Source organism: Nestor notabilis, unplaced genomic scaffold (genome assembly GCF_000696875.1).
Source record: "Nestor notabilis isolate BGI_N333 unplaced genomic scaffold, ASM69687v1 scaffold7199, whole genome shotgun sequence".
Classification (NCBI taxonomy): domain Eukaryota; kingdom Metazoa; phylum Chordata; class Aves; order Psittaciformes; family Psittacidae; genus Nestor; species Nestor notabilis.
Genome location: NW_009943168.1, coordinates 1 through 22,843, shown reverse-complemented (window position 1 = coordinate 22,843; position 22,843 = coordinate 1). Strand labels below are relative to the sequence as shown.

Sequence of the window (22,843 nt, the reverse complement as noted above, 5' to 3'; positions counted from 1 at the left end):
ATTCCTGCTCTTCCCTCCCCCTGCACTCCTCAGTGCTGGGGGGAGCAGAACCTTTGGTCTTTTGTAAGAAGAGGGAAGAGATAAGCAGGTTGTATGCAAAAAGGCTTTTTGTCAGCACCCAAATATTGTGAAACACCCATCAGCGACTGCCACTGTAACTCTGGGAACAGTCACCCTGTGATGGCCAGGAGGACCCAGCAGTGCAAATACTGCACACAAAGCCTTGTGTTTGAGCAGTGGAACGGAAGCTGAGGCAATGCTGTGACTGCCTGTGTAAGTAATGTAAACCTTTGGGGATCTGGGAGGCTTCTCCACTAAGTCATAAAATCATTGCAAATGGATCAACTGAGGCAGCCAATTGATTACAGGGTTTAATACTTCTACACTTAAGCTAGTATTTATTGGTGCATACCAATTCCAGTAGGTAAGAACCCACCTGTTGATGTGCAAAGATGTGTTTGCTCCACCTGAGCAGTTTTATCTTCTCTGGTTATACTACCAAGCTATGAAATCATATCACACATTTTATCAGACTTGTAATTTATTTTAAAAATATCTGAAGATGTCTGGAGCAAAACTGTGCTCTACTGGTCACTAATGCGCAGCTCTCAAGTGACAGCAGTACAACAGGATGACTGCTAGGTGTAAACCTCCAGCTCAAGGACTGAAGATCTCTTGAGCAAGTTACAAACAAAAAATCTACCCAACCCCCCAGCACTGGATGAGGCTAATGGAGTCTTTTTGTATGTAACTGGTTTCTGGTGGACTCCTGTGAACCTATATAAGTAATGACCCTACCTCTGCTTCTCCTCTAGTCATTTAATCTTTACTTTTTGTCTAAAATAATTTAGCTTTAACCTTAAGGTGCCTCATGCAACCAGACTGTTCAGGCTAGTGGTGGTTCTTGGGCCTCCCAGGCAAGCTTTTAGCATGCCCACCATGTGTAATGCCTCCTCACTGTGAGCAAGTCAGCATGAGAGCTGCACAATGTGCCTTGGGCTTCCATCACGGATTTGGCATTTTGCTTTTCTTTTGATGCTTGATGAGGGGCAGGTAAGACACTTCAAAAGGGTGAATTTCCACCAGCATAGATAACACTTCCTCAAATGGTGCAGACTCAGCTTAGCAGGCTTCTGTCTTCTTGTATCCTAGTGGCAGCTTGGCAGCCTCACCTGCAGGCCTGAGGCTGTGGGGATGGATGTGCTCACAGCTGAAGCCCCCGGGTGCTTCTCTTGTGCTCTTTCCATCCCTGCAGCTTTCACCCAGCTGTTGATGATGCTCGCTTCAAGTTTGCGCACTTGTGTGACCGATGGGGGGTCAGCTGGATTGTGCCCTCTAGAGAAAGCAGAGCAGGGTGAGCTGGTCAGTGGGGGCAGCTCTTTGCCTTTCGCCCAGGGAAAGCCAAGCCAGGGAACTGAAGGACAGAGATTATCTGTTTTGTACTTGGTATTTATGCCCTGGAAAAAACTTACAGCGTGGCATCCACAGGGAGGTTAGAAGGCAGGCTGGAGAGCCCCAAGCTCTCCCTTGCATTGGTGGCTGCTGCCCTCTGCTCTGGGGCTGAAGGCTGATGGCTAATGCCAAGAGACACTGGACTATTTCACATGACTGACAGCTACAGGCTATCACACACTTGTGCCAATCCCTGTGCAAGAACATGTTCCATTGAGAGTATGTGAGCTTAGTGCTGAGTTCTGCACTGCCTGGCTTCCCTGGAGGCTGGAAAAGCCCTGTACTGAGGAAGAAGATTGCTCTTCCACAGTTAGGCTGCGACAGTCTGTATCCAACCCCTTTTAAAGGATCTCCTGGATCTTTGGACTGTGGCAGGAGGATTTAGTCAGCCAAAGGAGAGCTTGGTACTTACCGGAGGTCTAGGTGATGAGCGCCTCCTTTAACAGTCAATGCAATTAGTGAAGGGCTGAGGCTGCTATTTATCTGGAAGAAGAAGGAGCAGAGAGAAACTCTCACCAAGTGACCAGGCAGAACTGGGCTTCTGTTCTGAAAACTGCAAGGCGAGCTGGTCAGGACTGAGGACAGGCCTGGAAAGAGATCGCCAGTATGCCTGACATTGTGTGCAGGGCTGACAGTCCCAGTGAGCCCAATGCCCCATCTCAAATGAAGTGATTCTATTATCATTAATGTCCTGAGGCTCCTCAATGCTTTAGTGTAAAAGAGCTGCCGGCAGAAACTCAAATGTAGTAAAGATTAATCACCAGTGCTGCTCTCAAAGAAGGGGTGTGTGGGTGTGTGTGTATCACCTGGAAAGGCTGCTCTCTGTGCTGGGGTGTGCAGGGCTGCACATACTTACCCCACCTCCAGCCCAAGGGTCCAAGTCTCCATTTGAAAAAATTATGTTGCTTGCACTTTTCAGGTCTGAAATTCAGAGAGATGACATGTGAGAGGTGTCCTTCCTGCCCATTTATCCAAATGCATTTGGCTACTGTAGCAAACATGGCCAAGAACAGAAAACACAGGAGAATAAACCAAATTCTTGGCAGTTTTTAGGTATTCAGTTTTTGTCTTGAGGAGGTACAGAAAGGTCTGTTTGGCTCAAGTCAGCACAAGGCTGTGACTTCCTTCCAGGACCTGTTAGTGCGCTGTGCCTGTCCCAACAGAGCTCAGGTGGGCAGAGGTGGGACAGGCAGACAACTGCAGGGTAGTGCCAAGGGACAAGCAGCCTGCACAACTCACCGCCTCCCCAAAAGTTTATCTGCAGCCAGTGCGCTCGTGGCTTCACGTGCCATTTGCTCCAGCAGTACTGCTCCCGCATGGCCTCTGTGAAAGGCATCTCGGGGAACATATCAGTCACATTGTTGCTGTTGAAAGTTAAGTTGATCTCAGTGCAAACCTAAGAGAGGTAGAAGAGCTGGCACAAGGCGGGGGTGGGGGGAAACAGTATAACCAGCAGCTGGAACCTGTTGCTGTCTCCAGAACTTTACCTGATAGTCCCAGGCCTGGGCATCCGGTCCAATGCCGCAGCCCGTGGGGTCAGCGCAGGACTGGTACAGCTTGTATATGTCATAGCACTGTGCCAAGCCAGAGGAGTTGTAGAACACCCCTGCCAGGGGAACAGAGCACAGACCCAACCTGTCAGCACCTTCTCTGTTGTCGCACCCACCACCTTGCCCCCAAACCACATGGCCAAGGGCAAGCAGAGGGGTGGCTGTCCCAGCTGGACAAGTGCATCAGCCTGGGGCACGGGCTGACCAGCATTAGGCTACAACCCCAACTTAATGACAAAGCTTTCATATGGTCTCAAGCCTGGCTGTAGATACCCTTTGCTTCTGCTGTATCCACAGGGAGAAAAGAGACTACAGGTGCTCTCTGCTTGTGCCAAAAGCCAAGCAACTGGTTCAGTAGGTGTTGGGAGAACCCTAGGCTCCAATCCCTAACACCAATAAGAGCAGGCTGCATACAGGGTGTTAGCTGACTGCTTCAAGCTGAACAGGACACAAGTGCTGAGAGCTTCCCACCCCCTCCTTGAAAGTAGCTGTTGTCTGAATCGATAAAATCTAGTCAGAGGGCCAAGAGTGGCCTGTCACAGAGGGGATTTTGTTTGACTGTTGTTCAAGAAGGAAAGACGGCATGTGCAGACTTGCCCAGATGAAAGCGCACCTAACCAGGCGCCCAACAAAGCATTGCGGGGGAGCTGCTGAAGAATGAGCTGCTCTTTGTGCAGATGAGTAGTTACCAGATAGCGAGGAAGAAGAATGTGGCTATGCCGGTGGCTGTCCACTGCTGCCAGTGTCACAGCCAATGGGCAAAACCCACAAACACTGTGGGGTTTGTGTGATAACCAGCACCAACAGCTCCACTTGCAAACAGCCCCAAGCAGCTCTGCAAGTCACAGGGCACGTTGCTCCTGCAAAGCACTGGGCAGAGGCTGCTGAGGAGGGGACTGGTGCAGCTGCTGCTGTTTGGACAGATCCATGTGCTTGGCCAGCACAGCCTCAGCTCCACTGCAGCAGGAAACCCCTGTCCTGGCTACAGAAGAGTGCCTAGGAGATGCACTGACCACATGCAGCTGAGTCCCAGGGCTGCTTCCAGAGCCATGCTGCTGTGCTCGCAGGCCGGCATGGCAAGCCTGGCGTCAGACACCTACCTGGCTAAACTCCTGGATGGGCTCAGCAGCCTTCGCATGCAGAGTGCACTATGCGATGTGACACTGGAGGCAGAAGGGGTTTGCTTTCCAGCCCACAAGATTGTTCTAGCTTCAGCAAGTAATTACTGCAAGATCCTGTTTGTTGGAAACTGGACCAGAGCGGGAAGCCAAGACAGTAATATCCGGCTGAAAGCTGTCAGTGCTGCTGGGCTGAGGAATGTTCTCAACTTCATTTACTCCAACAAACTAGACCTCTCATTGCAGAATATTGAAGAGACCTTCAAAGCTGCAGAAACCCTCCTGGTTCGGGAGGTGATCAAGCTGTGCTTCCACTTCCTAGAGGGTTGCTTGAACAATGAGAACTGCACGGATGTTCTTAATATTGTTAACAAACTTGGCCCAGCAGAGCTGAGACAGAAAGCCATGTACTACGTAGGGCAGCACTGCAAACAGATCCTGGCTGATCCGCAGCGCTTGAAAGACCTGGACCGAGGAACCCTTTGTGAAATTTTGGGCAGGACTGACACACAGGGATGCAGCGAACTGGAGCTCTTCAGAGCTGCCATGGGCTGGCTGCAGCATGACTGCACACGGCTGAAAGATGCAGCAGAGATTTTAAGGCACATAAGATTCCCTCTCATTCCTTTACAGGATCTGCAGCGATGTGTCCAGGAAATGCCTCTTATGAGGCTGGATTCAGGCTGCCACAGGTACGTGCAGGAGGCTCTGAACTACCACTCCCAGCTGTATGCTCAGCCAGTCCTGCAGACCCAGAGCACAAGCCTCCGTGCTGGTTCCACTGTGCTGCTTGTAGCTGGTGGGAGAACCACCACCAACCATGTGTGCAGAGAGATGTGGGCTGCAGACCAGAGCTGCAGCTCCTGGCACAAGGTCGGGGACCTCTGCATGCCAGTGTACAACCACTGTGTTGCCATCATCAATGACTTCCTCTTTGTCATTGGGGGACAGAGCAAATTTGATCCCACTGGAAAGCAACCATCAAATGAGGTAAGACACAAGAAACCTTTAGCCTTGGAAAAATGGCTGGGTGAGGGAGGGAGGGAGAGAGTCATTCCTCTTGCCCACCTCAGCTCTCACACCTCTACGTATTTCTTAGCACTCTGGGCAGTACTGAAAGCCCTTGGGAATACAGCTTCCAAACTGCCTGGGAAGGAATCATCTCCTGCCCTGGACTCACCTTGCTTCTACTGTAAATTGCTATCCTAATCTGTACACAACTTCCATGGTGCAGGTTCAGCCAGGTCCATGTCAGTCGAACAAGCGACCCCATGAATGCTATCCCTGTCACTATTGTTGCTGCCATGGGACTCATCCTTGGGAGGCATAGCTGAAGTTCACCACTTCATGTGAGAACTGCTCTTTCCTCAGGTTTGCCCTGGAAATGCGAATCTACTTTAGGTCCCAGGACCTCCCCCTTCTGCCTGAGGAATAAAAAGACTTGTGCAGGATTTTATATTTTCCTAGATGGCTCCAGTGAGCTTACTAGCAAAACCAGCATGTTTTCCTTTCCCAGGCTCCCAGATGGGCTTATTTCACCACAGCTCAACAGTGCCACTGTAAACAGCAACTCCCTTCCACTGCCTTGAAGGCAGGACGCAGCTCAGTAGCAGCAGAGCAGAGGATGCTGCAAAAGCAGGGCAACAGCCCAAGCTCAGCACCCACGCAGTGTGGTTCTGCAGACACTGCCCTTGCTCAGTGACCTGGGCTTTCTAACAAGAGTGGCAAAACAAGCTTCTGAAAAACTGCTGAACAAGGTGTGAATGGAAGCCCAGCCTTAGCAGAGGTGCTGTACCTCTCCAGTATTGTTACCAGGGATAAGGGGAGGGGAAGCCACTCCTGCCTTCTGGACAAGAGCAGCAGGCAAAGCTCAGATGCTCTCTTTAATACACATTCAAAACAGTAGCAGAGATGCAAATGTGCTTGTTTAAATCTCACTGAAACAGTTTTAAGCTGACATGCTAGCTGGTGTTTGAAACAAAGGTATTTCATCAAGCCAAGGTGTCCCACCTCCTGCTTGCTGGAGCTGAGAGAACAACCTATTCCCAGACCACCCTAGGCCTCCAGAAAGCCCTTAACTGAGCCTCTAACTCTGCTGGGAGGTGCTGATGTAGCAGCTGCCTGGCACTGGAAGTTGAGCCTATCCAGGTCTGAATATGAAACCTTCCTCAGATTGGGGAACTGCTTCTCAGTTCTTGAAGCCACACAAGACACAAGCCAGCCACGCGCCACCTTCTAACTCTCAGCCCTCTGCTGTGATCCTAGGTTTTCCGATTCGATCCCCGCAACACCTCCTGGCTCCAGGTCGCCAGCATGCTGCAGCGGCGCACGCGCTTCCATGCAGATGTGCTGTTCGACTGCATCGTCACCGTGGGTGGTGGGACACTGCTGGGGACCCTCACATGCACGGTGGAACTGTACCAGCCCGCTGACAACAAGTGGGAGTTCACAGCTCCCTTCCCCATGCCTATTGCTGATCATGCAGGCACAACCCACAAGGGAATCCTCTATATTTCAGGTGATAGAGCTGGCAGAAAGCACCATATTTTCATATAGTTTTATTGATTTTTGCTAGCATCTTAACGTCACAGTCTAAGCCTGCACCCACACTAGTAGCACCCACGGCTCCAGGGTCAGTTTCCTGCTGTTTTAGCACAGCCTCACTGCCTTCCTGTGTTCTTCTGGTGTCACCTTTAATGCATTCATTCCAAGACATTGAAGGTGATACCATCTACTTGCAATCCACATCCCTGCTCACCTTTGACCCTGCAATCCTGGCTGAATCCCAAAGCATTGCTGTCTGAAAGGTAAAGCAGGAGCAGGCTGCCATAGACCTGGGGATGGAATCAAACCCTGGTATTAATCTCAGTGGAAGATGTGGGACTACTGCTGCTGTGCTACTTTGATAACCTGTGCAAAAAGAAGTATAATGCAGGCTCTTACCGTACAAGGGATCCTCAGTCTTTACAGGGATTTCTGGTAGGTGGTACAGGATGTTTGACAGTAGAATGCCATTGGCTTAAACACTCCAGGAAAGTGTTGTAGGATACTTAGTTTTGCAGCTACTAGTTTGGACTTGGTTTTTCGTAGGAAAAGCACTGTGTTGTTCGTGTTACTGCCTCTGAGTTAAAAGTCCTGGGCCAGTCTGCCATTCCTGCAGGCTCCCTGCTCCATAAACCAGTTACAGCCAGCTGGGATCACCACACTGATCCAGTCCAGATTAACTTCAGTTGCACAGTTGCAATGAAGGACACTGTGATGGACTGTACATCTGAGGCCCCAAAAGCAGGGAAGGCAACACACAAGCTGTCCTGCCATGACCTATACCCCAGTGACAGCAGGGCTCCTGGTGATGAACGGTTCAGACAGGGAATTGCTGAGACTCAGGTTGTTCAAGTCCCTCTTTTGACTCAGCCTATGGTGCCACAGGCAGCTCATTTAACCTCTGTTGGTCTCAGTTCCTAGCAGAGAGCAAGGACAAAATTGATTCACAGAGCTTCAAACACACCATAGTGATCTAGTCTGGGTAACACTATACCCCTGGGGTATAAGGTCTTCCCTACCTATAGCATTAATTTCCTTCTAAACTAGTGGGGTAACTGCAACTTTGATCTGGCCAGCCTACAGCCCTGCCCAAGCAAACAGAAAAATGAAGAGCATTACTTCAATACAGGATTTAAACCCAAGGTCCAAGTGGAGAAAGTGTCTGTGTCCAGGCGAGCTGGGGTCTACAGCCAACCTGAAATATCATCTTCCTTGTTTGCAAAGGCTCTGCAGGCTGCAATTTGACAGGCAGGCAACTGTAGACATTTCCCCTCCTCACAGCAGCACTTTCCTTCTGCAAGGAGCTTTTTATAATGCACCCTGAAATATGCACATGAGTGCCTAAGACAAAAAGTTGACCACAGCACTGGCTGATTGGCAGTGACCTACTGTTGAAGACCCAGTGTTTAAAAACCTTTCAATGCTTTTCCTTCAAATCCCCATTTTGTGACTGCTGGAAGCAGATTCCCTAATGAAAGCTGCTCCTGGTTACATCTGAAATACCCCAAGAGCTGGAAATCCCCCAATTTACAGAAAGAGCTGGAACTGTTTTGATTAGATTTTTGTTTTGTTTTGTTTTCCTCTCCTCTTTAAAATACCTGAGCAGCTCAGGTTTTAAATTCCATATGACATGAGCTCTGCAGGATGGTGTGAAATTTTAAACCTGAGCTTCTTAGGTATTGAAAGAAAAAAAAAAAATCAGCTCTACTAATGTTTGCAGAAGGTTTGCTGGATGTCAGGTAGGATGATGGACAGATTTTCAAGACTTCTGCTCTCCTCCTAGGGGGCTTCTCTGGGGGTAAAACCTTAAGAGACACTTACAGCTACCTCCCTCGCCTCCGACGCTGGATTTGCAATAGTGCCATGGCTTTCACCCGCTGTGATCATGGGATGGCTACAGTCAGGGACAAGATCTTTTGCATTGGAGGAAGGACACTGAAAGGAGTAAGTTTATTTGCTCTTATAGTCTCGAATCTGACCCCAAAGGGGGTCTCCCTCTTGATAGGCCTTGACTTTTTTATTCCAATAGGTACCAGCCTCTTTAATGGACTGGTACAGTTGCAAGTCAGGCCAATAAGCTTATGAAAATGTGCCTGCCACTACAGTCATGCACATCAGAAGCTCCCCTCTTATCACACTCTATTTGCTGGAGTACAAAGGCTGTTAAAAGAATTTTCTTTAAATAGAGGAAACACAGGTGGAGGTGCAGGCTGCTAACGCAGGAAAACCTGTCATGTACCCTGCCCCAAACACACTGACCACCAGATTTTCCTTGTTTGAGCTGGGAGGGAGTGAAACACTGGCAGACTAGTAAAGGAATGGGCTGTAGCGAGGACACTAGTCTAGATTTTAGGAAAGATGGGCTCAAGTCCTGAAAACCTGGATTCCCCACCTCTGAAAGAGGAGGGAAAGCGCTGCCCATTGTGTTCTGGGAAGAGACCTGACAGGGGCTGAAGGGCTAACGCTAGGAGAATCCCATTCCCTGAAGCCAAGAGAACTGAGTTTTCAAAGATCATTCAGCAATTCCCATTTGAAAGCATAAAGACTCAGGGCCTGGCCCCACTATAGCCTGAGGGGTACAGTTTCTTCTGAAAGAATGAGAGTGACTTAGAGCACTTAATTACTCACTGAGGAAGGGATAGAAAAGAGAAACTGCACATCAAGGCTGACATCAAATTCCTCCAGATGACACACTCAGTTATTGTCCACAATTCAATGCAATATAGCCACTTTAGATGATTTCCTTTGTCATGTGTGAAAAGTCTGGAGAGCAGGCAGGACTTGGGCTATGCCAGTTCCAGCAGGTCCCTGTGGCCCTCTGTTCAGCTCACTATTCCGATTTTCCAAGAAGAAAGCTTCTTCAAAGCTGTGCCATCCTGGAATTTTATTCAGCTTCTTTTGAGGCTCTGATTGCTAAATGTGGATCAAAACTCTGGCATCTTAAGCCCCACAGTATTTAAATCGATTTTGAGACACTGATTTCCTTTATCATGAACCAAGTGAGCCTGATGTGACAGGCACAACACAATACATGAGTGTTGGTATGGTTCTTTGCAGGTGGAGGAATGGATTCATGTCAATGAGATGGAGTATTACTGTCCTGGAAGCAACCAGTGGACAACGCTGAAGCTGCCCCCATTCAACTGCTTCCAGTTCAGCATCTCAGCCCATGACACTACACTCTACCTTGCAGGAGGTGGGGCCCTGCAGCACATGCAGAAAGAAGACAGTGTTTTCCTGTACAACACAGCAGGGTGTGTATGGAAGAAAGCCAGTCCCCTGCCTAAAGCTCTGGTGGATCATGCCTCTTGCATGATTAAACTGTCCCAAGTGAATGCAGCCGGTGGGACAGGGACAGGCACCAAGTGCTTCCCTGCAGGCAGGAGGAAGAAATCTGTCTTCAGCTTGCTTTTCACAAAGGAATCAGAGTTCCACTCTGCCTCAGAGAAGAAGTAGGATGTGAATACATAAAGCAGATTGACAGTGTTTGCTAAGACATTAGTATTTTAACAACTCTTCCAGCTGCCAGCCAAGTATCCAAGCATCTTTAGCAGTAATTTGGAATTAGTACGTTTCTAACTTGGTGTTATCATTGTGACATGCATAATTTACAAAAAAAAAAAAAAAGAGAATTAGTTGCCAATCCTCCTAAGATGCATTAAACCCATAAGAATTCCTTAAGTAATTTTTTTGTAATTCAGAACCTGTTTTTCTGAATAACAACCAAGATAGAACTTATTTTTAATGAGTAGCTCAAGAGATTTTATGAGGAAGTCTTCAAAAGAGCTTGAATTCCCTAATAATTCCCTTACAAGCACTGCTGGCTGACAAATTAGTATTCACAGAGATATATGATGATAAATTTAAGATTGTCTTGCCACTGGATCGTAGGTCACTACGAGGACAACCTTGTCCTCAACAAGCAGACCAGAAGCCTTCCTTCAGTGAACATGCACTGATCATGTGACAGCTTGAGCAGATGGGTAAACTTTTATAAAAAATCAAGTACCTTAGAAGTCCACATCTTACAGACAGTTACAGGCTAAGGGGCTGCAATGGCAGAAAAACCTGATGAGTTTAGAAAGGTGAGAAGATGAACCCATGGGTCAGCATGGGATATTCCAATGGACAATATGGAGCAAAACATCGCAGTGCGGGATGGGAATCACGCAAGCTCCCACAACACATACCCTGCACAACAATGTAACAGTTCTACTTACAGGTGCTTCTAGAGAACAGGGTATTAAAGATCATGGTAATATTCACTCACCAACAAGAGCAGCCAGGCCTTGAATTGGGTCTGCGTGGGCAAGGATTTGTTCACAGCTGACCTGGATGAGACATTACAGGCAAATTGCAGACAGAACAGTTAACAGGCTCTGGTCTTTGGAAGAGCTAAGCTGGAAGATTCATTAAAATTATCACTTAAACATTTTATGGTTTGCAGATTTCCAAGGGTCTGATGCAACAAGTTGGGGTTTAGTGGGTTTTTTGTTGTTTTGTGTTTGGGTTTTTTGTGCATGTTGGGGTTTTTTTTGTTTGCTTGGTTTTTTTTTTGGTTGTTGTTTGCTTGGGTTTTTGTTGTTGTTGTTTTTTTTTTTTTGTTTTGTTTTGTTTTGTTTTGTTTTTCGTGGTGGTGGTTTTGGGGTTGGGTTTTTTTTTTTTCAGTTGGGTGGTTGGTTTGGGGTTTTTTTTCTTCCTTCTAGCAACACAATACATAGAAACGAGGAGACAGGGCCAGGACAAACAGTTCCTCTACCAAGTTAAGCAACTGTGCAGAGGCCACAGTGATAGGCAACAGCTCCTCCTACAATCAGAATAATGTCCTTCTCCAGGGGAGGTAGAATAATTACTTCTATTTTACAGGTTGTTAAACAGTTCACAGAAGGAAACTGGATGCCCAGTGGAGCCAAAAACAGCACCTCCTGAATCCCAGTACAGTGTAGCCTGTATGTCCTCTCACGCAACGTGTATTTTGCTCCAGGCAGGGCTCAAACCATAAATGCCACAAGGCCAGAGGCAAATAAAGTCCCATCAGTGTGGTGTGCTGAGCACAGGAAAGAACAGCAGCATGAGGCTAACAGCACACCAGAAGAAACCAAGAATTGCAACATCAATTGGTGATACTTAGAAAGGAGCCCGATTTTTAGATGCCCATCTCCACCCACCAAGAAACATACATCTATGAAAGTGTGTGGGCTACAACAAAGCAACTTTAGTGTCTAAAAGCTGAAGTCAACAAGGTTGCACAGGCCTCTGTGTCTAAGATAAAGGCAGAGCAGGGTAAGAGTGCCTTCAGAAAGCTCCCTGATGAGCTTTATGCAGAGTATTTCAAACACAGCAGTCACCATCAGAAAGAACTTTAAACAGCATAGATTAACTGTCAGAGCGGAAGGGCTGCAACATCCACCACCACCACCTCCCCGTCTCACCATCACCAATGGTGTGTGCCTGACTGCCCCAGGCTGTGCAGCTCCTTGCACTCCAGTCACCAAGATGCACATTACAAACCCCAATACTCTCCTGTGTCCTGGTACTCACCTTCACTGGATTGGCAGGGAGATGACCCATGAAATCAGTTTTGTAAGGGTAGTCCATCATGGCCATCATGGTGAAGGCATTTCTAGCAAATCCAAAAAGCTGGTAAACATCCTCCTTGTTAGAGATCTTATTGCATGTGGCCATTTTACTGCTAATTTCATCATAGGCTGCAGAAGAAAGGAAAATGAAAGACACAAACTTTAGCAGAGGAATATAATACCAGGCTTCGGCATCTTGTTAGACTCAGGAGCAAGGGGATGCTGTAACACACAGATGAGGTTTCTAGTGGGAAAGACACATCACATCTCAATTTACAACACGTGGATGTTCAGGCATATTCTTCCTGTGCAGCTTCCCAGAGGAGCCCAAGGAATCAGCACTCATTGAGACAGCAGCAGTCCCAGCTGGCACAGTGAGAATAGCATCTTAGTACAAGCCTGTCCTTCCCTATACCCTGCCCGGCTGCCTCCTCCTTGCTCCTGCTGGCTCCCTACCTGGGGTCTGCTGTGTCCTGCAGGGCAGTGTCCCCAGGCAAGCTACCATGCAGGTCTGCAGTAAGGAATGCCAAGCAAGAATGGTCCTTACAAAGTCATAAAGGATTCCTGAGATGTTCCTTCAAACTTCAGTGTAATGCAGAGAGGCCAGCTGGAGTCAGGAAATCTGTCTTTGAAGACATTCCTTCAAGATGCACTCATATACCTTTGCATTTCTGCTGGAGAAAGCTGCTCCCTTCATTTTCACCCTTCACACTTTGGAGGTGCAGTCCCCATCCTACTCTACAAGCTGCCCACCAGAGCTTGGCTGTCTTTACTTGGAAGCCTGGGACTTGCCTCTGGACACTTACTTGGGAGCCTAAGCCTTAAACATGACCACTTTATCCACCCAGCTGCAGAAAGCAAGGCCCCTTGAAGACCTTGAAGAACTTGGCTATGTAACAGTAACATTTTGCCTGCTGTGACCCAAAGCTAAATGCGGTTTTGGACCCCAGCTCCTCTGGACAATTACAGAACTAGCTGCTGCAGTGAGGCACATCCCCTGACATGAGCACAACAGACCAAGCCAAGCCTTGAGACAGGCCAAGAACCCACCACAGCTCTTCCAACACCATGCAGGGCCCCCAGATGATGCTGTACTGGACCGTGACACCTCATCTGGCCTTCTTGGGAGACACTGCAGAGATCTTCACCAGCCTCTGTCCTTGTCTTCACCTAACTATCCAAATGGATATGAAAGAGACCGTGATGGCTGCTTCAAGACCTAAATTACCTTCCAAATATTTCTCAGATTGTCCAGTAGCTGAGCCATGCAGTCGTCATACCCACCTGAACAGTTCTCAACAGCGTGAGTGCTGAGGTCAAGTATCTAATGAAACACGAGGCTTTAGCAGCATAAAATGCAGGTGTTTTGCACCTGCAGGTATTTTTGCACTTTGGTGCAGAAAAGACAATTTCATTAACACTGCACAAGCCCTCACATTGATATTTTTATTTTTGTGTCAGTTACGAATTTCAATGCTGACTGAAAATGTTCATTAAATCAAAAATCAAGCAGGAAGAGGCAGCCAGGTGGGCATTTGCACTGATTTAGTGGAACTAATTGAAGACCTAACTGAAGTAAAGCTGTATCAGCTCTTTTCCACATGGCTGTGACTGCCTGCTGCCAGTCCCTGGGATGCCATCTGCAGGGCTATCATCTCCTACCTCCACTCAGGAACAGTTCCTTAATCTGTTGGAAGGCTTTGCGGACAGCAGGGACGCAGCCTGGCCTTGACTTCTGAAAATCCTGAAGGGACAGAAAACACATAGAATTATGGCTGCACAGACAAAGTACTTGTGGACATTGCACTGGGAAGAACTGACAGAAGCACCAGGAGATAACAGTGGTCACTGGCCCACTGTTGAGTACCTCATCTGCATTTCCAGTAGTGATACCAGTTCTTCTGCCTTGTCCTCCTGACAATCAGCACATCACATCAGAAACCAACAGTCTGCACAGCTCAGACCAAGCAGCAACTGTTTCACCAGGCCTTACTGGGGCAAGCTCTTAGACAAACACTTTGCACTTAGTGGAGCCATTAGACTGGATGTGAAGCAGCAAGATGAGACACATACCTTGGCCAGGACATGCGACATGCTAGGCCCATAAGTTTTTGGGGGTTTTTTTGTGGTCTTGTTTTGTTTTCAAACACAAACACAAATACTGCACTTTGTAAGAGGGAGCCATGGAGAAGAGTGTTATGCATGGAGGGCAGAGCACTGGTTTGGGAACCAAGACCTGCTTTGCTTAAGCCCACCAGTGACCTGCCAGATGATCAAGAATTCTACGTCCTTTTTCTTGTAATAAACATCACTGATCTTGAAAAAGCACTTTAAAGTATGTTTGAAGAGCTGTGGCTCATTACATTGGTGTAACAAGTTGTTTCTGCCACTGAAGGCTCTAGCAACTCAAACTATTTCTTTTCTGTCAGCTTGTAAGGCAGTTTGAGATCTGCTGGCAACCAGTGCTTTGTAATAGTAAGAATTATTAGGGCTTTTTAAAGATCCCTTTACCATGCTAGAGCAATGGTTAAGTAATCTCAAATCACTAGCTAAGCATTTTTGTTACAAAGACCCAGCCTCAACTGAAAATAGATTTGGGACCTTTCTTTCATTCCTAACTGCCTTTGTCTGATAGATAAATCATCATGGGGTTCTGCACAGTTTACCTGGGCAACCCTTTAGGGGTTCCAAATGTTCTCCTGGGTGTGCTTATTGATCTTCATCTACTGATGGCTCTAATTGGAGTGTGGGGATGGATCAGCCTGGGACAGAGAAGCAGGTCTGCTCTGGCTGCCATGACACTGAGCTCCCCGCTACCCATGCTGGAGTGCAGCAGCACGCTGCCCAGCATGCTGGGAACTACCACCCACACTGGGAACTACCACCCGTTCCTGTTCATACCACCCATTCCTGCAGACCCTTAGGACTCAGGAATAGTTCAGCTGAGACCTCGAAGAAGCAGGGGCAGGAGGCATTACAGCCATTCCAAGGAAAGCTGTTCCTGCCTCCAGGCTGCCACCTTTACTCTTTTGAATCACCTAATTCAGATCTCTAAATTGATTTAAGTTAATGGCCTGAACAGCCCCTGCAGCAGTATCCCTATGGGAAGCATGCATATGGCTGTACGTGTAGCATTCACACAGGGGGTTCTGCCTGGCTGTAGGCAGGGCATTTGGCATATAGAACTTATGCAAATGCCCTTACTCAAAATCAATTTTCTGCCCTTTGCTCACTTTCCCTGTGAGCTAGAGGCTTATGAAGTGAGCTGGAAAAGCTCAGCAAAAGTCACAGAGAAGCCTGATTTGAGATTGACTCACAGGAAGAGAGAGCTCCTGCAATGATTCATGGAAGGTTTGTGCCTTCATTACTATTAACAGCTCTCTGGGGTGTTCACTCACGAACAGCATCAATTTAATTCAGATTCCAGATGCACAAACTGGTTTCATGCAAACACACTGATGATGGACGGAATTACTTTGAAAGCAACAAAACATGCTTGCTTAGGATCACAGCCCAGAGGTCAGCTTACTGCTTCAGAGAGAATAGATCTTAAAAATAATGGGAAATTTTTTTGCATGGAAAGGTCAAAGCCCTCATTTCAAGGGTGTGTAATGACTCACAGCATATTCACAACTGAAGTAAGACACATATCAGGTGAATAGGGCTTCTGATAAGGAATTAGTTTCAATCAGGGAAGACTTTCCACTGCAGGGCCTGTTAGATGACTAAGTGGTATTACATTTTTTGCTTTAAAACGTATAATTTAAGGACAACATTCTTTTATTGACTCAACAGTTAGAGTATTTTCTTTACATTTAGCGGTAATGCTATCTATCCTGTAAGTCTCTGCACTGAAATAAGGTTTTCATATATTTAAATGAGAGCAAAAAGACCACAAGTTTCACACATAGGTAGTTCATGCAACTCCATGTGTCACCCAGATGTAGAAATTCATGTTGAAAAGAGGCAAAACAGACAACATACAAGACTTAGTACTGCCAGGTAGGACATGTCTTTCCTTATAAACTAAATGTAAGTCAGTTCTAAGCAATACTACCTTCCTATGGGTCCTATGTCCTCAAAATGTGAAAGCCACATTTAAATTTTGCTTTTAAGTGTGCCCAGGACATCTTGAATTTTTTTAGTTACTGAAATGAAGATTTCCAAGCACTTCATTGATATGCAACCATTTTGGGATTAAGTAACTGCTGTGAATCATTGATATCAATGCAAAATACAACATTTGGGAGAGGATTTAAAGAATAAATTATCCAAAGGGATTTAAGCCGGGCACAAAGGAAAACTTTCAGGCTATAATATGGTCAAGTTACTAGAAATGGGAAAGTGAATCCTTAGAGGTACTAAAAGCGCTGAAACCAAATTGTGCCGCCCAGAACAGCACTTTTGGGCCCTGAGAGGCCAACAGCTAAGGCAGTGCTCAGCCATCATGTCTGCAGCTGCTGCTGTTCCTTGCGGGTTCCCATTTAACTGCATTCCCTGCCCAGCACTGATGCTGTGAGGACAGATGTCTGTTTAAACACATGGAAAAGGAAAAAAAATCCAGCCTTCTTAAAGGAAGAAAATAATGTTCCTAAGAAGAGATGCTACTTACTGCTGTTACATCTCTGAAGAACTGGCTGGGGTCCCCAAGCCCAGCCACAGAGAGCAGAGGAGCACTAGCAGCTAATGCTCCGGCCACAATGTTTGGGTATTTCATTCTCATGTAAGCGCTGAGCATTCCTCCATAGCTGCCACAGGAGAAGACAAAAGAGTTATTTCCTTTAACAGGCAGCTTAGAACATAGTAACTCAACAGTTCAGGTCAGCATTCACAGGCTCACCTAACACAAGGAAACAAGAAGCTTCTGGCTATCTAGTAGTTGCCATCCTCATCTAAAACGAGCAGCACACACTGTGTTCCTACTGGCCTTTCCCCAACTGCTCACCCCAGCTCGGTGGGCATGTAGCAGCCCACTTTGCTTCTGCAGCCAAACATAAATCCTGCTTCAATACTGAAATCTGCACCATACTGCATGTGTCATGACAGCTTCATTACTAAATTAGTGGGGGTCAAGTGAAGCTGTCACTGTCCAATGGGGGAAGGAGACATATTCTGCACACAGGATTATAAAGACTAGCCAGGCTCTTAGCAAAGAGTGTCCCTGGACCCTACAGAATATGCAGCCCTCTCTAATGCTGGGAAGTAACAGCTGCATAGATGATCAGCAGAGATACAGGGAAGGAGAGACAAGCTTACAGGTGTTCAAGTCTTCCTCCCCACCACCTCAAGTGGTTGCAGTAAACACCATTCCTAGATCACCCACATGTAAAGCAATATGCATTTCTTGGAAACAGGCATAGCTGAAACCTGCCACAAGTAATTTCAGGTTAAAGTTTGGAAAAATTATAAGCAACAGAAGAGGTATTTTATTTTCTCCCATGGGACATGCTGTGCTGCTCCAACACTGCCGTATTTCAGTGTTTTTCATAGAATCATAGTATGGTTGGGTTGGAAGTGAGCCTTGAGCCTCCTGTGACTTGGGCAGAGTGGCTAGAGCTCTTGCTGGTGAAGACTGTGGCAAAAAAAAGTCGTTATGTACCTCAGCCTTCTCCATGTCCCAGGTGACCAGGTCTCCAGTTTCCTTCCAGACAGGACCCACATTTTCTTTTCTCTTCCTTTTATCCCCAATGTACCTATAGAAGTTTTTCTTGTTGCCCTTAATGTCCTTGGGCAGACTTAGTTCTTTCAGGGCTTTAACTTTCTTAACCTGATCCCTGGCTGGTCAATTTTCTATATTGTTCCCAGGCTACCTGTCCTTGCTTCCACCCTCTGTAGGCCTTTTCCACACAGGCTTAGTGCTCTTTGGGCTGCTGCAGATTGAACTCTGATTGACACACACACACGGAGCTGTAGTCTAACATTGCAGCCCACTTAGCAGGTCTTGCTGAATTCCTCTCCCACTTCTCCACCCCAGGGTGGCTCCTGGCCCTTTTTACACCAGCTACTGTCCTGATAGTCACAGTATAAACACCCCTGAGATCAACAGCCCAGTCACCACCACCGTGAGGTGGAAGCATAATGGTAACTGTCAGATCAAATGCTTTTTACCTCACTGCAACTGAATTAGAAGCCCTGTACTTGGTGGAATCCTTTTAAAGGGAAGCATCTCTACTACAAGCACGGGGACCATTCAAGAGACAAAGACATCACATCAACACAGCTGCAATAGAGCTTTGGGAATGAACTTCTGCTAGGAAGCAAGGAGCAACCAAGCAGCAGATTGCAGAACAGAACTATAAAGGAGCCTACAGTGAAAATAGCTGGATGTTGTAAAAGAGGCTGTGTTTAATAAAAAGCTGGATGGCCCCTGAAAAGAATATTTTCCCAACTATTAGTTTTCTGTATTTCCAGCATAAAATGTTCTGATCCTACAGGAGGAATTTCCCATTTTCTGCGGTTCTGGCTATCTCACACATTGAAGCTACCCAGAAACTTCTGGTCACTGGTGCTTCTCCAAAGCAATCACAAACTGAGACTACCTCTTGACAGAAGAACCGACTGGGACCTGGTGATGAGATCTTAGGAGCTCAGGCACAAGCACAACTGCTCTCTATCAGATAGCTTAAAGCTCTACGTTTAGAACTTGCCTGAGAGCCAAAGAGATCTATGGGAACAGCACGACTGTGGCTGAGAAAGGATGCTGAAAAGGGAAGGAGTACACACAACCTTTACCTGCCTCCAAAAGCAATGACAGGGCAGTCTGCAGCATCATACTGCTGCTTAATCTCAGTAATTAGCACTGCATAGTCAGCAAGGGCTTGTTCCATGGTAAGCAGACCAGTCTTCTTCAGCTGTGTTGACTCGAGTCCAAATGGGAGAGACTTCCCATAGTACCTCTGAAAGGAAAGAGATATGCTGCAGAAATGTTGGTGTCAAGGTCTGGGTCTTCCCTGTTTGCACTATAGAGCTGGGATAAGTGTGCACAAACAGGAAGCAATAATAGAGCATGTGGTGTCCTCTAACTTGTTTGTAACTGAGGAAGTGCCTTTTCTCCTACATCTGATAAACAGAGACCTTCTGGACGTATCCTGTAGAGGGTGGACAGTCCATGACAAGCTACTTCACTGGGTGCCAAGTGGGCCATCAGCATGTCTCTCTCTCCTGAAATCCCCAACTAGAAAAGGGAACAGTGTAATGTCTTTATGCATAAGTTGCGGAATAGTAGATTTAATAGAATTGTGTGGGAAATGGTGTGGAGATTAAATATTATCCAAAATAACTTTTTAAACAAGTGTGGCATTCAAGACCCATGGAAACTACTTACAAAAGCACCGGTCTAAGGCAAATACCCTGTGCAATAGGCTTTACTGAAACAGTAATTCTGTATCCTGGATTGCTGGTAGGCACAGTAAAAAACATTCTGAAGTTAAGTAAAGAAGAGCTGCTACCACAAACAGAAAGCTTACAGCAGGTACACCTCAGCTTCATGGCAAGAAACGGTTTTATTTCCAGACCAGCAGAAAGCTGAATTTGGTAAAACAGAACAGAATTTGGTAATACTGAACAGAACAAGACTCTTTTGTAGTCATAATGACTAAAATACTCACATGCTCAGCAAAAATCACAAGTGCTTGCTGTTCCTCTGCTAATTCAAATATGAAGTCAGAGTTCTGAGCAAAAGTCCAGATGTCACCTTCGTTACCAGTATAGAAAAAGATGGGTCCAAATCCTTTCTTCCAGAACTTTGCTGAGAAAATTGACAGAAGCAAATAAACTAACAGACAAAACCCACAAAAAATGAACCAAACAAAAAAACCCCCATGAACCCAAACAAACATCATGAGCATGAAATGACTCTACTTTTGGTGAGTTTGGTCAGAAGCTTAACAGCCCAGGCTATAGAAATATCTCATTTGAGCAGGGGTAAATAAGAGCTTCCATGAGATCATCATGTGAGCTGGAACTGCCACTTCTATGATTCTGCCTGAAAATCCCTAAGAAACTCAAGTTCTGCAAGGCATTTAGAAACAGCTGCCTCTCTCCACCCTCAAGAATGATTTCACATTTATATACCCTCCTCAGCCCCACTCATCCCAAAACACTTGCACGGATCACTTTTCCCACAAAATGGATGTTAGGAAATCTTTCTGCTATGACGTATAATGTAGAGCCAAGCTGTAAATCATATAACTTTGAATGGTTTGGGTTGGAAGGGACCTTAAAGCTCATCTACTTCTCTGTCAGTTTAAAGCCATTCCCCCTTGTCCTGTCCCTACAGGCCCTTATCCAAAGCTCCTCTCCAGGTTTCTTGTGGGCCCCTTTAGGCACTGGAAGCTGCTCTAAGTCTCCTCTGAGCCTTCTCTTCTCAGTTCTCTCAGCCTATCTTCATATATGTATCAGATATATATATATCTCTTTCATATGACATATCATATACATATATACATGATTCTGTGTTAAGATGATGTGCTTCATTCTCCAATTTGTTTATAACTGAAGGCAAGTTGAGACTGGGAGGACAAGCTGATCCGTAATGCCAATACTTCCTTATCTAACAGTTGTTTTAATGCTTGAAAGCATTTTATTTTAGCTTAGTCTTAAATGGCATAAGAATTAAGTGGGATAATAGACAGCTTTCTTCAACAGCAGACCTCAGGTTGTCAATTAAGTGTTGATTTCAACACATAGCCTTATCATCAAAGGGATCTTCCAACAGTGGTTGTCCTACAGATGCCACTGCAGCATGTCACAGGAGCCCTAAATTTAATTCTTGGCATTCTCAGCACAGACTTGCCAAAGCAGGATTTGGCTTGGAAATGGGTGTGAAACCTTTCATTAGGGAAACTGCAGCTCTTTGTTAACAAAGAGGCTGATTGTCTCTCTGTGTTGCATTTGCTTTGGGTATCAGGTAGGAAAACAAAGTGCTATGTTTACTCTGGCTTTTCTACTGATATGCTTCCTGGCTCCTGGAGTAAACAACCATTCACAGGAGCCAAAACCAAAACAGATGGGTTGCTTAAAAGGTATCTGGTTTTAGACTGAAATCCTGGGAATCTGCCAGCTAACCTCCAGAGTGTCAGACGCCTGGTTGTGAAATACCAGTCTCCAAGTTGTAGTAAATAACTGAATGGGAAATTTTCTTATGGAAAAGGATGATCTAACCTTGGTAGTAGATGGAAATTCAAATCTCTCCCAATTCTTATATGGACAAGGGGATGAAAAGCCAGAATATGATTGTTTAGACTTTATAGATTATCAAACCAAGGTAAGAGAGGACCAACTTCAACCTATGATTCAAAGGCAAAGATAGAGGATTGTCTGGCTGTCAAGATAAGAGCAAAATCAGAAAGGATGGAGGGCAAGACCAGGCTGACCTCTATACTCACCATCAAGAAGAAGCAATTCTCAGCTGTTGGTTGCACCCCAATAGGCTTGAGACATGGGAATATATGTTATACTGGACCTCCACTCCTGGTGATATTACTGTTATCGCTAATCACTTTAATATCTGGTAACAGTTGCCAGAAATGTTACCAAGAATCACGCTATGGCAGCCAGGCACTCTATACTATAGTTGTGCATATGCACATAAACTGCCAATGTTATGATATTAAGAAATTAAAAATATGCAAATATGGAGGACAAGAATATTGGATTACAAAAAATTTTAGGAAAAGGAGGGATTAGACTAGGAGTAGGTTGCCCTAGGGAGGAACATTGGATATGTTTCACCAAAGCTGGACACTGGGACATACCAGATGGAGGGGGAGTACAAGATATAGTAAAGGAAGAAAGTGTTAGAGAATGTAACTAAAATTATAGAAATGAAACGAAAAAAAATCCCCAACGGGATATATGAAAAATTACAAAAACAACTACAAGAGGAATTGGAATTTCCCACTTTTGGACAAAACTTATTCCTGAATTTGGCTACAGAAATAACCAGAGAATTAAATGTAACTAACTGTTGGGTCTGTGGGGGACCTTTAATGACAGAAGAATGGCCATGGAGGGGCACAAGTTTAAGTCCTCGAGAATTCCTGAAATGGAATTATACACTCACCAAGGAGGGAAACAGAAGACCAGATGGGTGGGTGTTAAATTCATTAACAATTGGACAAGAGGATTTAACAAGGAAAGAAAATGCTTTCATGCACTCAGTGGGAGAAACACCCTGTCAGAGAATTTTAAGAACCAACTCCACAACTCAAACGTGGTTCCCCAAGCCTCCAAAGTCATACAGAGCCCTGCGGAGTGCAAGTGCAAATTGCTTTCAGATAACAAATGATAACCTTTTCAGATGCAAAGGTAAGGGTATAAATCCATTTTCAGGAGTAGAGGACATTTCACGCTAATGGAAAAACATAGAAAATACAAAAAAGGGGTTCTGGCAGGCACCAGATGGGTCATTTTGGATATGTGGAAAACGAGCATATCCAGAACTCCCACCTTACTGGGAAGGGACTTATACCTTGGGAATAATCCAACCAGGATTTTTCTTATTGCCACCAGAAGGTAGTAATGAATTTGGGGTACTGGTTTACAAAACCCTAAAGAGACAGAGAAGGCGTATGATAGCGGGGCATCAAAAATGGGGGAA

General features: G+C 45.9%; 2 protein-coding genes across 2 annotated transcripts in view; one reads left to right on the top strand and one right to left on the bottom strand.

Annotated features, from left to right (window-relative positions):
• Positions 1–19,990, bottom strand: part of DPP7 (dipeptidyl-peptidase 7) — a gene marked incomplete at its 5' end in the record, with an annotated part of 21,799 nt that extends 1,809 nt beyond the window's left edge. Inside the window, 11 exons of the mRNA XM_010021782.1 lie at positions 1,173–1,335; positions 1,865–1,935; positions 2,309–2,373; positions 2,692–2,848; positions 2,940–3,058; positions 10,935–10,995; positions 12,206–12,372; positions 13,906–13,987; positions 16,856–16,991; positions 18,976–19,139; positions 19,851–19,990. Coding sequence (XP_010020084.1) covers positions 1,173–1,335; positions 1,865–1,935; positions 2,309–2,373; positions 2,692–2,848; positions 2,940–3,058; positions 10,935–10,995; positions 12,206–12,372; positions 13,906–13,987; positions 16,856–16,991; positions 18,976–19,139; positions 19,851–19,990 — 1,325 coding nt within the window. The remainder of the gene's footprint in view (positions 1–1,172; positions 1,336–1,864; positions 1,936–2,308; positions 2,374–2,691; positions 2,849–2,939; positions 3,059–10,934; positions 10,996–12,205; positions 12,373–13,905; positions 13,988–16,855; positions 16,992–18,975; positions 19,140–19,850) is intronic.
• On the top strand, positions 4,076–10,120 carry LOC104411379 (kelch-like protein 9). The gene is made up of 4 exons (XM_010021781.1): positions 4,076–5,110; positions 6,386–6,638; positions 8,448–8,608; positions 9,722–10,120. The coding sequence occupies exons 1-4, from the start codon at positions 4,076–4,078 to the stop codon at positions 10,118–10,120; spliced, it is 1,848 nt and encodes a 615-aa protein (XP_010020083.1).
• Positions 19,991–22,843: the final 2,853 nt, after the last annotated feature.